The 16,353-nt window shown below is 37.4% G+C and overlaps 1 protein-coding gene across 1 annotated transcript in view; it reads right to left on the bottom strand.

Moving 5' to 3' along the window:
• C5 (complement C5) overlaps positions 1 to 16,353 on the bottom strand; it is a 135,303-nt gene that overhangs the window by 23,729 nt on the left and 95,221 nt on the right. Inside the window, exons 32-34 of the mRNA XM_069073787.1 lie at positions 15,576 to 15,657; positions 11,377 to 11,434; positions 7,113 to 7,215 (exon numbers count right to left, since the gene is read on the bottom strand). Of these exons, the coding sequence (XP_068929888.1) occupies positions 7,113 to 7,215; positions 11,377 to 11,434; positions 15,576 to 15,657 (243 nt within the window). The remainder of the gene's footprint in view (positions 1 to 7,112; positions 7,216 to 11,376; positions 11,435 to 15,575; positions 15,658 to 16,353) is intronic.

The raw sequence follows: 16,353 nt of genomic DNA, 5'->3' as shown, positions 1-16,353 counted from the left end.
CCTTTCATACAGGAGTTTTGACTTTGTTGTCTTCTTCTGGTTCCATGTTTTGATCTTTTTTGTCCCCCAAAAAAGAATTCTATGGTCTGATTGTGCTTCCTTTGTTTGCTCACCTTGCCAGCCAATTACTTGACTTTTGAGCTCTTTGCCATAGTAGAACTCTGCTTCCAGAGTGGAGAGAGCTGTGTCCCAAATTGCTGGGGTTTTCACAGTTGCCAGAGCTATGAGGAGGGTGCACTCTCTACATCCACGCAAGCTCTGGCAGCTAGCGTTCCTTACCCTGTGACCACCACCCAAGACTGCAACCCAGATCCAAGCAGGTGAAAGCAAAAGCAATTACACTCTGAATGTTTGCTTGGTCCCCCTATGATCTGCAAGCCAGGAGCTCCAGAGGTAGCCACACGGTAGCTGCACCTCTGCCACTTCTCGTCCTGGAGGGCCAGACCACACTCTTCTCCACCCAGTTCCAACAGAGTTCCCCACTGACCTTTTACTTTCTCTTTGGCATTTATGGGTTGAGAAGTCTGGAAACTGCCACAGCTGCCAGTGATTCACTCTCCTGAAGTCTGCTCTGATTGGTCTGTGCCACTCATTGGGGTCACCCTGGGTCTGGGCCCGCACAGCTTATACAGGACTTATCAGCCCCCAGCCCATTGTGATATACCCTTCCTGTCGGCCTGCCAGCCTACCTTCAACAGGAGATTTGTTTCTCTCTGTCAATTTGTGGGTTCTGTAGCTCTAAAATTTGTTTAGAGTGATATTTTACAGGTATTGGAGGTAATTTGTGTAGGAGCTCATGCAATTTTCTGCTTTTACTTTGCCATCTTGGCTCCACTCCCAGAGCACTGAAATCTTGCAAGCCCCCAACCAGAGCTATGAAAGCTTCAGAAGGGTATGCAAACCAGATATCTCTCAAACTCCAGAAGTGTGCAGAGCCCAGAATTAACAAAGTCCAAAGTCAAACTGTAGGCTAGAAGAACATGCAAACTAAAAAAGAACACAAATGTAAGGAGCTATTTTGGTGACAGGGAAGTTCAAGGCACAAATGCAGTAGGAAAGAATGACTTGAAAAAAATCTAAAGCAAAATCTCAGAGATCAATGCAGCTTGGACACAAGTATTCCTAGAGGATTTAAAGCAAAGCTAAAAGGAGCTAAAAATTATTTTAAACACCAAAAGAGAGCAGTAAAGAATGAGAAAAGTGGCAAGAACTATGGAAGAAAGTTATGAAAAGAGAATAGCTTAGAAAAATAGGTATTAAATTTTACTGAAGAAAACAACTCTGAAAATTAGAATTGGTCAAATGGAAGGGAATGACTCTATGAGACATCAAGAAATAATAAAACAAAGTCAAAAGATTAAAGAAATTGAAAAATAGGAAATATAGGAAAAACAACTGTCCAGAAAAGAGATTAAAGAGAAATAATTTTAAAATTAATTGGACTATGGAGCCATGGACCAAAAAACAAAAAGAGCCTAGTCATCATATTTCAGGAAATCATAAAAGAAAACTGTTCAGGTATCTTAGAGAGAAAAGTATAAAATGAAGAACTCTATCAACCACCTCCAGAAAGCATCTCCTAAATGAAAACTCTCAGGAATGATACATACAACATAATTAACTCTCGGTCAAAATCAAGAGCTTAAGGTTAAAGGAAAAAATATTGCAAGCAGTCAGAAAATAAGAACTCAAGTACCAAGGAGTCACAATCAGGATCATAGAAGATTTAGCAACTACTACAATAAAGGAGCAGAGAACTTGAAATATGATATTCTAGCAAGCTAAGAAGCTAGGCACACAAGCAAGAATAACCTATTCAGCAAAACTGAGTGTAATACTAAGAGGGAAAATGTATTTTTAATAAAATAGAGGACTTACAAGCATTCCTGATGAAAAGATCAGAGCTGAGTAGAAAATATGACATACAACCACAAGTGTCAAGAGAAGTATAAAAAAGTAAACATGTATGAGAAATAATAAGGGACTAAAGAAGATTAAACTGTTCACATATTATATAGGAAGGTGATTGTAATAGTAATGGAATTTAAAGATTCCCCCTGTATTGGCTTGGTTTTTGAATTGATTATGTTAAAATCCAGAGCTTGTGAATCCCTCTTGTGGGATGGACTTGTTGATGTGAAAAGAGAGTGCTGAACTGGGAGGAGCTGGTGACATAAATTTAGAGAGACACAAGAAAAGACAGAGGCAGAAGAACTTTTTGGAAGCAGCACCTTGGAGGCAGAGAGAGATAGAGAGGATTGCTGAGGGCCAGTTTGAATTGCCCAGGACTTTTGAGAGCTGCCACCCAGAGCTTCCAAGGACTGAGGAGACATGGCTGTTATGCTGGTATTTTATCTGTCTGTTTTGATGTTGTTTTGCCAGATTTGTCCATTGGTGAAAGACAGTCCTGTTATTGCAGAGGTCCTGGAGCCTTGCTGTTGGTTCAGAGCTCCTGAGACTATTCTGCAGACAGAGAATGAATTCTGTCCACTGGTGAAGGACAGTGCTGTTATTGCAGAGGTCCTGGAAACTTGCTGTTGGTTCAGAAGCCCTGAAGAAGGATTTTCTTGTTGTATGTTTACAGAAATTCTGGAAGAGGGTTTTGCTAATGTTTTCAGGGGTCCTAGGACTGTTCTGCAGACAGAGAATGAATTAATAAGACACTGGCAATGTATCTTATGGCCTTGCTAAGCTTTGTTTCCCAGGAACAAAGATTGCTGAGAACTTGCCTCGGGTCAAGATGAAGAAAAGACCTCTCTTTGGGTATTAAATGCTGTACTTAAGCTTGTTATAACTCTGGGGTAGATTCAATTGTGATCCAAGGGTGGGGAATTTTTGACTTTTTTGTGCTCTGTGATTGAACAAATGAATGTACTTTACTAATGATTGGAAACTAATTTTCATTTGAGAAGAGGGGCTTTGTGATTGACTAAATGAATGTACTTCCTAGGGGTGGAGTAGTATTTAGAAGAGGGACTTTGTGATTGATTAAATGAATGTAATGTCCAGGGGTGGAGTAGTACTCGATTGAATTACACTTGGTGAATGCTGTATTTTGAATTATACTATATTTTGATTTTCTCTGTTCTTAATTTGTCACTGAATAAAATGGAGAGCAGTTATGCTGGTATTTTGAACCTTAGGAAGTTGCCTTTGCTTGGCATTACAGTGATTCTCAGAACTTCATAATCAACAAGGGGTCATGGAGGATGTCTCATTATACAGAGTACCTGGCTGTGACTCTGTTGTAGTTTGGATGATCTCAGAAAAGAAAAGAATAGATAAAAAAAAGTGGAATGAACTGGGAGAGGTTTGAAGGGAAAAGAAAATTGAGGGAAATATCTCACATAAATGGAGTGAGGAAAGAGAAGTTTATATAAAAAAGAGGGGTCAATGGGATATAATGGATAACACATTAATCAGAAGCTTCTAAACTCTTAAAGCAGGAACAAAGGGAAAAGAGTAGGATAAGGGAGAAAAATACACAGTTAAGAATCATAACTGTGAATGTGAATGGGATAAACTCACTTATTAAATGAAAATGGATTAGTAGAATGCATTAGAAACCAGAATTCAACAATATGGTGTTTACAAGAAACACATTTTAAACAGAGAGATACACATAGAGTTAAAATAAGGGGTTGGAGCAGAATTATTATGCTTCAATTGAAGTAAAACATGCAGGAATACAAATTGTGATCTCAGAAAAAGCAACAATAAACCTAATCAAAAGAACTAAAAAACTAAAACTACATTTTGCTAAAAAGTACCATATCAATACTAAACATATATGCAGCAAATGGCATATTATCTAAATTCTTAAAGGAAAAGTCAAATAAGTTAGAAGAAGAAAGAATAAAAGTATAATAGTAGGGGATTTTAACTTACCTCTCTTGGACCTAAATAAATTGAACCAAAAATAAGCAAGAAAGAAGTTGAAGACTTGAATAGGATTTTAGAAAAGTTAGCTATGGGAGGCCTCCAGAGAAAATTAAATGGGAATAGAAAAGAATATATCTATTTACAGTTGTAAATGGCACCTTCACAGAAATTGACCATGTATTAGCGCATAAAAGCCTCACAACCAAATGCAGGAAAGCATGAATATTCAATGCATCTTTCCCCTACCATAATGCAATAAAATTATATTCAGTGTAGGTCCTTTAAAATGATTAAACATTAAAAACATTAAAAATTAATTGAAAACTTAATAATTCAATCCTAAAGAATGGGCTGATCAAAGAACTATAGAATATGTATGCTTATAAGCATAATTGACCATTTCAATAACAAAATCAACAAAAATCATATTATTTCAACAGATGAAAAAAAACTTTTGACAAAATACAAAACCCATTCTTATTCAAAACACTAGAAAGCACAGGAATAAATGCAAATTTTCTTAAAAATGAGTTATATCTATATAAAACCAAGAGCAAGTATCATCTGTAATAAGAATAAACTAGAAGCTTTTCCAATAAGATTGGGGTGAAACAGGATGTCCATATCACCATTACTCTTTAATATTGTACTATAAATGCTATTTATAGCATCAGATTAAAAAAAGAAATTGAATAAGTCTATACAACCATCTCTTTCCATTGATGATAAAGTGAACCTTAGAAAACCTTAGAGAGTCAATTAAACAACTCATTGAAATAATTAACTTCAGTAAAGTTGCAGGATAGAAGTAAGCCCACACAAATTATCAGCATTTCTTTATATTACCATCAAAATCCAATAGGAAGCTATAAAAGAAAAATTCCATTTAAAATAACTACAGACAATATAAAATACTTGGGAATCTACCTGCTAAGACAGACACAGGCAATATATGTATATAATTATAAAAGTCTTCATACAAACAAAAACAAATCTAGATAATTAGAGTGCAAACCTTTTTCCCAGCAATACTTTTATTAGGTCTGTGTGCCCCCAAAGAGATCAAAGAAAAAGGAAAAGGATCTATCCATACAAAAATATTTATAGCAGCTTATTTTGCAGTGCCAAAGAATTGGAAATTAAGAAGATGCCTATCAATTGGGGAATGACTGAACAAATTATGGTATATGAATATGATAGAATACTATTATGTTATGAGAAAAGTTAAAGGAGATGATTTCAGAAAGACCTGAAAAGGCTTATATGAACTGATGCAAAGTGAAAGAACTAGGGAGCAATTTACACAATAACACTATTATTGTAAAGATGATGAATTGTGAAAGAATTAGTAACTGATCAACACAATGACCCACAAAAACAAACAAACACTCATTTTCATATAGAGAACAAATGGACTAAGAAGGAAGTTTTTTTCAGCACATGGCTAATAAGGAAATTTGTTTTGTATGACTTCATATTTGTAATAAATTTTGTATTTCTTGACTTCTCAATGGGTGAGGAGGGGTTTGGGGGTGGAAGAGAATTTGAAACTAAAAATAAAATTGGATTGTTTAAAAATAAAAGAAATAGCAAGTATGGTAGAAGAGGAAAATGTTGAAAATGTAACCAGTTGATTGAAATTTAGCATCAAGACCCCTGACTAATTGTGTGGACTTACTTAAGTTGTTTTTTTTTTTTTTTCCGCATTCAGGCTATTTGTATTGGTCAGTTTTCAAATAATAATCAGGCCAGATTTGGTTTGGTGGAAAAAATGAAATAGAGATTGATAGGTTGATGAGTGGATCAGATTAGGTATATAATTTACAGGAGCAAATGATCATAGTAATGTTATATTTGATATATTTGATAACTTTATATTGATAAATGCAAAGATTCTAGCAAGAACTCACTGATCAATAAAAACTGCTGGGAAATCTTAAAAGTAGTCTGGCAGAAAGTAGGTATAGACAAATACTTTATACCGTATACCAAGAAAAGCTCAAAACGAGTACATGATTTAGACATAAAAGATTATATCATAAGCAAATTAGTAGAGCATGGAACAAACTACCTGTCAGCTCTATGGATAGTGAAAGAGTTCATAACCAAATAAGAGATTGTGAGGTTCTCAGAAGGTAAAATTGATAATTTTGATTACATGAAATTAAAGTTTTCTGCACAAACAAAACCAATGTGACTAAAATTAAAAGAAAGAAACTGGGAAAAAATGTTTACAGTAAGCTTCTATCAAAAAGGTCTCATTTCTAAAGTATTTAAGAAAAAGAACTATTCCTCAACTGATAATCAAAGGATATAAATGGGCAATTTCCAGCTCAAGAAATACAAGCTATCTATAGTCATTGAAAAAAGTACTCTCACTAACAATTAGAGAAATGCAAATTAAAATACCTCCGATGCACATCAGACTGGCTAAGATGACAAAAAAGGAAAATGACAAATGCTAGAGGGCATGAAAAACAAGTATAATAGCACATTGTTGGTGGAGCTATGAACTAGTCCAACTATTCTAGAAAGCAATTTGGAACTATGCCTCAAAATATTAAACTGTACATACTCTTTGACCCAGAAATACTGCTACTAGGCTAATACCATAAAGAAATAAAAGCAGCACTTTTCACAGTGGCAAAGAATTAGAAAATGAGGGGATGCCCATGAGTTGGAATAGCTGAACAGGTAGTTGCATATGAATTTCAAGGAATAATATTGTGCTGTAACAAATTATGAAGGTGATGGTTTCAGAAAAAACTGAGAAGACTTGTATGGGTTGAATTGGTTGAAGTGAAGAACAGAACCAGGAGAAAAATTTATGAAATAGCAGCAACATCGTAAAGATTATCAGTTTTGAAAGACTTGGTAACTCCAATCTACACATGAACCAACCACAGTTCCAAAGGACTAAAATGAAACTTGCTACCCACCTACTGATAGAGAATTCTAATAATGTAAATTGAAGCATATTTGATTCTCTTTTTCTTTCTTTCTTTTTTTGTTTTGGGGACATGGCTAATGCAGAAATATGTTTTGCATAATTACACATTTGCAATGGGTTTTGCTTTTCTTGCCTTTTCAATAAGAAGTAGAAGGGCAGAGAAAGAGAACTCAAAACTTAAAATTGAATTAAAAAACATTTAAAAAGAAGATTAAATCCAATACATTATAAAGGGTAGGGCCCATAAAAATATTTAACTGAAAGCTTTGCTGATATTTACAGTAGATAAGTCTTCTGTATTTGCACCAATTCCAGTAGGCAAAGCTATGTCCATCACAGCATGGGAAGACCCAGATGATGATTCTTCCTCATTGGGATTGTAGCTAAATTGGACAAGAAAGTGAATATTTTAGATAGGATAACTCAGGAAAACTAAAGACCTTCCTCTCCTTTGACTATGAACTTTTAAACTCACCTTCATTCTTCATAAACTATACCCTGATCTGGAAAAATTTAATGGGAGTTGTAGTCAGAAGACCTGATTTTGACTTATAGCCCTGTGAACCTTGGAAAGTAATTTCACTTTTATGTGCCTTAGTTGCCTCATCTGTAAAATGGGAGTAATAATTCATGTATGGTCTACTTCACAGTACTGTTGTGAGAACCTAATATCTTGATGCATGTGAAAGGCTTTGGTAACTTAAATGAATTGCATAAATGTAAACTAATATTATAAAGGAAAAAATAAATTAAAATAAAGGGAATATTTTATTTAATCCTAGTAGTTAATGAAGCTACCTCATTACAAGGAAGAGTGAGTGAATTTTGATTCATTGTTACTAGACTATAAAATAGTAATAAAGCAAGAAGGGACTTTAATTTGAATGTTAAATGTGGAAGTGACAATAGGAACATCTGATACTTATGGTTGAGAAGAATCTTAGAAGATTGATTTATTCTATTTTAGGGTATGAGGTCCCTATTTCATGTCAAAATAAATCTTGCAGATCCCCACAGGGTAGTAGTTGAACTATTGCCATCTGTTGAGTTAGGAGGCAATGTGGTACAGTGGAAAGAGAACTGAATTTGGAGTCAGGGGACCTGCATTCTAATCCTGCTTTTTCTATCTACTATGCTATACTACCTGTTTGACCTTAGATAAGTCCTTAGGCCTCATTTTCCTCAATGTAAAATGAGAAGTTTGGACAAGATGACATCTAAGGCTCTTTTCCACTGTTAAATCTATGATTGGGAAAATATATGATCATATAAGAGTACTATTAATTCAGTAATACTTTTGAATTAATTTATAGTTTATAAATCACATCAATATTTAAAAGTTTTACATATAACATTATTTATTCTACAGAGGATATGAGACATTTTTAGACAGTTTACAGGGAATATATTTATTTGCTTATTTGTTTTAATCATTTCCTGAGATGAATCCCTTGTAGTAACTCTGCAGGCTCCCAGGGATTCGTGGTTCACAGGTTGGGAGCTGCTATGCTGGGCTCTAAGGCTTAGAGCATAGAATATTAGAGCATGTATCATAGGATGCAAGATTTGGAAGTGATTTCAAGTGTTAGAAGGTAAACTATAGACCTGTTAGAGTGAGAAGAAACTTTAGAGTTCATTTATTAGCAACTCATTTCACAGATGAGAAGACTGAGGGTCTGAGAGACAAAATGACTTTTCTCATGTACCACACAATTATTTGGCAGCAGACTTGAGAGCTGAACCTGGTTCCTAGATCAAGAATTGTATACCTAGTGTCAGAGTCAAAGGGTAAGGTCATTGACCTTTAAATTACACCATACCTTCTCTGACAGTTGAGATGGACTTGTTAAGGTAAGGATTTGATTTTAGACTGTAAATTCTCTGACTAATGATTTTCTGCACTATTCCTCAATTAGCAATTTAAAGGCACACCTGTTGGGCACCTCAGCCTCTCCTAGCTGGAGTGAAGTATTTGTGGAACAGTCAGTTAGTTCCAGTTTGCAGATGCAAACCCTCCTGTTAGCCAAACCCAAAAGGGGCCCCGGAGTTGTGGGCAGAGTTTCTATGAAAAGGTTGCTGGAGCCCTTATGACTGGTTTCCATGGAGAATGTTTAAACTGTGGAAAAGGAACCTTCTTTTCAAAGCTTTTGGGGCTGGTGCCAAAGATGGCGGGACTCCTCCCTCAGGGCAATTTTGTTCAAGGAGAAGGAGGAGTGGGAAGGGGGGGAGAACTGCCTTTTCTTTCCTTATGAACTTGCCAGAGGAGCTACAAAGACAGAAAATGACCAAAGAACTCCTCCTGGACATGCTGATTGTGTGACAATGTTTTTAATCTGGAGAAAGATCATCAGAAAACTTGAGGAGAGAGTTTCTAACATGAACAGTTCAGCTACTCTTGGAATTCGCTTGACCCAACTTTTGTGTCTGAGCCAAAACCATATTCACTCAGCCTTCATTGAACACATTGTCCCAAAGTCAAAAAAAATGAAAAGAAACCACTTTAAAATAATGAAGAATCAAATTTTTATTGGCTCCCTTTCCTCATTTTCACAATAGGCAATTAAACTTCTTTGGTAATAAAGTCCCTTGGCAAACTACTTTCCTCATGAAAGCTCTGTGATGTAGGTAGTGCAAGGATTTTTCCCTCATTTAACAGATGAAGAAATGGAGGCTCAGGCAAAGAATAAGAGAGGATTTGCTTAAGATCACATGGTTTATATGGGTTCTATTTATAAATATTCTATTGTAACATATTTGTTGAGTTAAATATGAAAAAGTATAATTTTCCCACTTCTTATGAGCAGTCTCAAGACAATTAAAGGAAGTTATAATTCAATTCAAAAAACATTTATTAAACACCTATTATGCACAGACACTGTGTCATAATGGATTAGGGGATGTTCTTTTCTGAAGAATACACACTAGGTGTGAGTTGTTGGGTTTTTTTGTTGTTTATTCAGTTGTTTCTGACTCTTAATGACCCCATTTATGGTTTGCCATTTCCTTCTCCAGCTCATTTTACAGATGAGGAAACTGATGCAAACAGGTTAAGTGACTTGCCTAGGATGACACAGCTAGTAAATGTCTGAGGCTGGATTTGAACTCAGATCTTCCTGATTCCAGGCCTGGCACTCTATCCACTGTGCCACCTCTCTGCCCCACTAGCTGTATTACCAATAACAAAGCATTTAAACTCCCAGAATCCTTAGGCAGCTATCTAAATCTGTAAAATAGGCTGTTACTGATCTGCATAGGAGTAGGGATTAGAGGATGGGTGGGGCCTAAAATCACCTAGAAAGGCCCAAGGATTAAGAACTATGAAATTTCTCTCTCTGACTGTAGCCTCCTATCATTCTACTTCTCCCCACATCTCTTTCCTCTTAACTCCACCAAACTGATCCATATTGTGATTTACATCCTCTCCTCCTCTCATGCTTTCTTAGCCTATAGACTGTCCTTTGGCTGCATTTGCCTCCCTTCCCAATCTTGACCCTATCATTCAGCATTACATTCTGCTCTACTTTTGACTCCCTTGACCCTTTTCCCTATCACTATTCATTCCTTTAATAGATGTATGTTTCTATGTGCAGGAATGTTCTTGTTTTTATCTTTTATCCCCAGAGAGTAATCCCCCAATGTATGGATTGGATTAAATTCTATCCCAGGAATTCTTCATTCTAATGGACTCATAGGCTGAAACACTCAAAAAATGTGCAAGGAACTGGCAATAAAAACAAACAAACAAAAAAAAAAAAAAACCCTGTCTCTCTCATGGATCTAACATTCTACATATCACCTGTGAAGACAACTTAGATTTAAAGTGGCATTGATTTCTACTTTTTATGTCATTTCCAACCTCTTTACTCATCTTCCCCTCAGAAAGAGGGTAGTTACAGTATACATGCCCTGGACTTCGAGTCTGGAGTCCTGGATTCTTATCTGACTTTTTCTTGTTTATTTTCTACTTTCAAGTGACCTTAAAGAGGCCACTTCACCATCACAATCCTCAGTTCTCCATTTATAAATGTGAGGCACCTGGACTAGATGACCTCTAAGGAAACTTTCATTGTAATAATCTATGCTCTTAAAATTTATCTTCTAAGATGCTTCTGAGCTTTAATATTCAATGTTCTATTTTCTAATATTCTATGTTCATGGCTCCTTTACATAGTAGTTAGGTGGCTCACTGATGAGAATACTAGGCCTGGGGTCAGGAAGACCGGAATTGAAATCTGACCTCAGACACATACTAGCTGTGTGGTCCTGGGCAAGTCACTTACTTTCTGTCTGCTTCAGTTTGCTCAACTGTAAAATGGAGCTGATAATAATAGAGTCTACTTCCTAGGGTGGTCATATGGATAAAATTATATTATATCTGTAAAGCACACCTGTTACATAGTAAGTCCTTAATAAACACTTGTTCCCTTCCCTTGTCTTTCAAGTACTTCATGATTCCAAGTACTTTTATAGAGAAGAGAATATTGTTGTCTGAAGGAGAAATTCAACCCTATAACTTCTATTTATAGGAAAGGAATTGAACTTACCTGGCACAAGCTATTAAGAGTTTATCTCCTGATTCACTAAATCTTCCATAGCTATCAACTAACACAAAAAAAAAACCAATAGAATTATATAAACATCATTTTCTTAGTTATTTGGGAAACATAAAAAGTAAACAGGGTCATTTACATAGCAAGTACTTAATAAAGTTTTGCTGAATTGAGTTACATTTAATATGCATGCTCCTTAATAAATATTGTATTATATAAAACTTAACATGTCATTTAGAAATCGATAGTAAAGTTTAGTAGAAATTCATGAGTTCTAGAAGAATAAGAACTTTAGCTATCCCTTCCCCTCCCCCCTTTGTATCTGAATATAAGATTGAATTTCCCAGGGTCTCAGCCAAGCCCTTGTGACCACACCTGGGATCACTCTACCTATCACCCACCTCTTGGCTTAGCCTCAGCCACAAGAACTTAAGCCAGGCCCTCCAGGGAGGTCTTTGTGCAATCTAATCACCTGTATCCCTCAATGGACCACTCTCCAACCCCTTATACTCTCCTTGAACTCATTTCTCAGCTCATTCCCATCCCCGCTATGGTCTCTGCAAATCAATGATCCCCCATTCTCAACTCCAGTGTACAAAATCCAGTCCCCATTTCTAATTTACTCATATCGATCTCATCCATCCTCTCCCAATGTCCCACTTCAGCTCTGCCTGTGCCTTCCATGGTGCCCTCTGGAATGCTTGCTCTACTCTTGATTAATTTCTTTTTTACTTTAAAACTTTTCTTTTCTCTCTTGGTCCATCTTCTGGCATTCACTGACAGCTGAACTCCTTCGGATCCTCCTGCTTCCCTCCACACCCTTTCTAGTACATACCTCCTGACTCCCTGGTCTCAGGGGGGATTGAAATACTCTTTGTTCTCCAGTGCTACTTCCAGACTCTCTGACTGCTGCTATCGCTTAGAAACCTCTCCTGTGAGGTTCAGTCAATTCACATTTATCATCCTAGTCAGAGCCTAGTGGACATTCTTTATCTATTTAGCTACAGGATATTCTCCTGTCCTGACAGTTCAGTCTTTCTTTTTTACCGCAGCTCTTGTCTTCATACTAGGAAATATATATTAATATATTATTAATGTGAATAATATATTAGTATATCTATATGTGTATATATACATGTATGTATAGATATCTATATATCTATGTATATATCTATATGTAGATTGTGTCTGTGTATAATACATGTGTGAGATATTTACATACACATATGTATATGTACATCTATATATAGTTATACTCACACAGTTATACTTACACAGATGTACACATGCATATATGCATGTAGATATATACATGCATATATATATTTATATACCTTACCTATCCATGGTCATATCTTTGATTTTGCCATCACCCACACGTTCTTCTTCAATATTCATGAACTCTGCAATTCTATTTTCTTTCTTTTTTTTTGTTTTTTGCTCTTTGGAGGGGTAAGGCAGGGCAATTGGGGTTAAGTGACTTGTCCAAGGTCACACAGCTAGTAAGTGTTAAGTGACTGAGGCCAGATTTTAACTCAGGTCCTTCTGACTCCAGGGCTGGTGCTCTATTCATTGCACCACCTAGCTGCCCCTCTGCAATTCTACTTTCAAATCATCATCTCTGCATTTCATCTTTCCCTCTGCCTTTCAGTACTTCGCCTTGTTATTCATCCTCACTGTGACCTTCAATTCCTCCATCCCTCATGTCTTTCCTAGGATATTACTCCTGCACTGCTTATATCCTCCTTTTTTCCCTATCTTAACCCCTCCCAACACTCCATCTCCCACCTCTGTCCTGGCTGTCTCCTGGCTCTGGAAGGCTCTCCCTCCTCACCTCTTCCTCTTCTTTCCCAGGCTTCCTTGAAGATTTGGTTCAAATCTCACCTTCAACAGGAGGTGTTTCCTAATCTCTCCAGCTGCTGGGGCCTTTACCACTGATAATATTTCCCAGATATATTGTACACACTTAGTTATCTTCATGTTTGCTTCCATAACTACAGTGTATCCCCAGCACTTAGCACAGAACATTGTACATAATAAGAGATTAATATGTGCTTGTTGTCGACAATGACTGATCAATTATGAATACTAGCTCTGGAGTCAGAGCATCTGGACTCAAATCCCACCCCTGATACTCACAAGCTTTGTGACCTTGGACAAGTCATAACCTTCCTAGGACTCAGTTTTCTCAACTGTAAAATGATGGGATTAAACTGGATGGCCTCCATCTTTAGCTTGAAATCTATGATCAAATGACCCTACATGGCACCAGACTAAATACTCAAGATAATTTTAACTCATTAGATAAGTTACTTTCCTGAAAAAATTCAGTTGAGTTCAACAAGCATTTATAGGAAGATTGATAGATTTCAAGTCAGGTCTGAATTCAAATTTGGACTCTGTGCTTTGCCAACTATATGACCTTGACCAAGTCGCTTAGTCTTTTGGTGTCTCAGGTTCTTCTATAAAATGAGTAGGTTGGATTAAATGGCCTTTAAGTTCTAAGCCTAAAGTGAATACTATGTACAAGCACTGGAGATACAAAAAACCAAAACAAAACAAAACAATATAGGCTCTGAAAGAGTGTATATTATATTGGGAAAATATAACATGTAAACAGTTATGTAAATATGAGATAATTTGATGAGGGAGAGCACATGAACAACTAAGTGGATTACAGAATGCTTCCTACAGGAGGTAGGAGGTGGGAGAGATGAAGGTAAAGAGGAAGTGTGTCCCAGAGATAGAGGACAGTCTGTGCAAAGGCCTGGAGGTGGAAGAGAGAGTGCTGTGTACGAGCGGCAAGCAGGCCAGTTTGTTTGGAATGTACAAAATGTGAAGGGTTGATAAACTGAAATGAGCTGAGAATGGAGGCAGAGTGGGACGTACAGGCAAATGGTCACCACTGAAGATTTCTGAGCAGAGGAGTGATGTGGTCACACCTGTGCCTCACAAAGTAATTTTGGCAGCTATGTGGAGAATAGTTGGAGAAGGGGGAGAAGTGAAGCAGGAACACTGATTGGGAGACTGTGGCAATAGACACATGGGAAATGATCAGAAGGCCTGAACCAAATCGGGGAGTCAAAGAGAAGGCCATTTTTTTCTACCATTTGACCTTTATAGAACTTCGCACCTGTATAAAGCCCATTGTAAGATTTAAGTATCTGTCAAATTCTTCCTATAAGAATGTAAACCCCACAAGGGTAAAAGGACTCTTATTTATCCTTGTAGCAGGCCAGTCCACAAAATTCCCTACATCACGTGACCTCTGTGTGTGATCAGAAAAGGAAGTCAACTGATCAGACAGGGAAGACGAGAGATGACAGATGGATAGTATTATCCTTCTCTCCCTCTCACCCCCTACTTTTCAGCTTTGTCTTGTCTTTTGTCTTCCCCCATTAGACTGGAAGCCAGGACTTTTTCTTTTTTCTATTTGTATCTTCTACACTTAGCATAGTGCCTAGTATACTAGTAAGTGCTTAATAAATGTTTACTAATTGACTATTTGGGGTTCATTCAAGTCATCAAAAGAATAAGTGGAAGGCATCACTCCCACTAGGTTGAACAGCTCACTGCTCTCTGAGAAGATCCATACCCATATTGTGTCTGTTTAGGCCATTCCCTAAGCCTGGAATGCTCGTTTCCACCTTCAACTGCTGAATTCTACCCACCCATCAAAACCCAGGTTAAGTGTCACCTCCTTCAGGAAACCTTCCTTGCTTCTGCCCTCCTCTGCCTTTATTAATAATAACCTTCCTCTCAGAGGGAGGTTTTGTTTTGTAATTCTCTAAGGGACTTGTCTTATAATGCTATGAATTATAATAGCTTTCTGTGTTGATGTCTCATTGTCCTACAAGACTATCAGCTCCTTGGGGGTATTGCAAATCCCCAATGGAGGATGATTTATGGAAAGATTACACAGTGTGAGAAGGTAATAATGGAAGTAACAATAACACTGAGATTGCTGAGCCATCAAAATACCAAATAGATTGGTCAGAATTGTTTCTTGATTACTAGAAATAATTCATCTATCTGTAGTAGAAGTGCTCACTTGGAATCTCAACCTACAATCCTACATGCTGGAGAATGGACCTGAGAAAGTTTAACTTTGGAGTAATCTTTTTTATCCAAGGAAGATTTTTGCAGATGTGATCTTGTGCTTAATCCAAAACATAGTTAAATGACTGACTTACCTTCCATCTCCTGGGATTCGATTTTCAACTCAAAGTTACAAATCTGCTTAGAAGTACCAATATTATACACAACAGTCTTTACCTACAGAGAGAAAAATAAAGAGAGAGATTGGATTTAAAAGGGAAGAAAAGGAAGAGAGGACAGAACCAAGATGGTAGGGAGAATGTCAGGATCCAGCTGAACTCTCCTAACATTTCCCTCCAAATAACTTTAAAATAATGCCTCCAACTCAAATTTTGGAATAGCAGAGTCAAAGAAAGGTCAGAGGGAGACATTTTTCTAGCCTAAGACAATTTAGAATGTTTGCAGAAGGGGTCTGTGTAGTAGGTGTAGGTGGGTGTAGGCCTAGAGTGGGGCAGGAACGACTGTGGTGGGCCTTGAAGGCCTCCTCAATGGCTGCAGAAGCACCTTTGGGAGCTCTCAGCCCAGAGACAGCAAGGGGGATGGACAACTGGTCAGAAAGACATCACAGGAGATCATTTGCTGACACGGGGTGCGGCTGATGCTAATTGGCTACCCTATTGCCCGCAAATAGTTTTGGGTTGCAGTTCCAGGTCAGAGGGGAGGCGTTTGTGATTAGTCACAAGGGAGGAGGGGCCTTGATCACAGTTTAAGGGCCAACAGAAGGACTAGCACTTGTGGCTGCAGGAGAGTAGGGGTCTTGGGTAAACACCAGAGTGCAGACCAGGAGAGCAGGGACCACATCTCTTTCCAGATCACACCCCCCTGGAAGAACTGAAAACGTGCACATCCCCAGAACTAACCGTGAAAGCAGCA

The sequence above is a fragment of the Petaurus breviceps genome, unplaced genomic scaffold (genome assembly GCF_028583685.1).
Source record: "Petaurus breviceps papuanus isolate PSGF00001 unplaced genomic scaffold, PetGlider_PUasm1.0 90879, whole genome shotgun sequence".
Classification (NCBI taxonomy): domain Eukaryota; kingdom Metazoa; phylum Chordata; class Mammalia; order Diprotodontia; family Petauridae; genus Petaurus; species Petaurus breviceps.
This window is presented reverse-complemented; position numbering and strand designations above follow the sequence as displayed.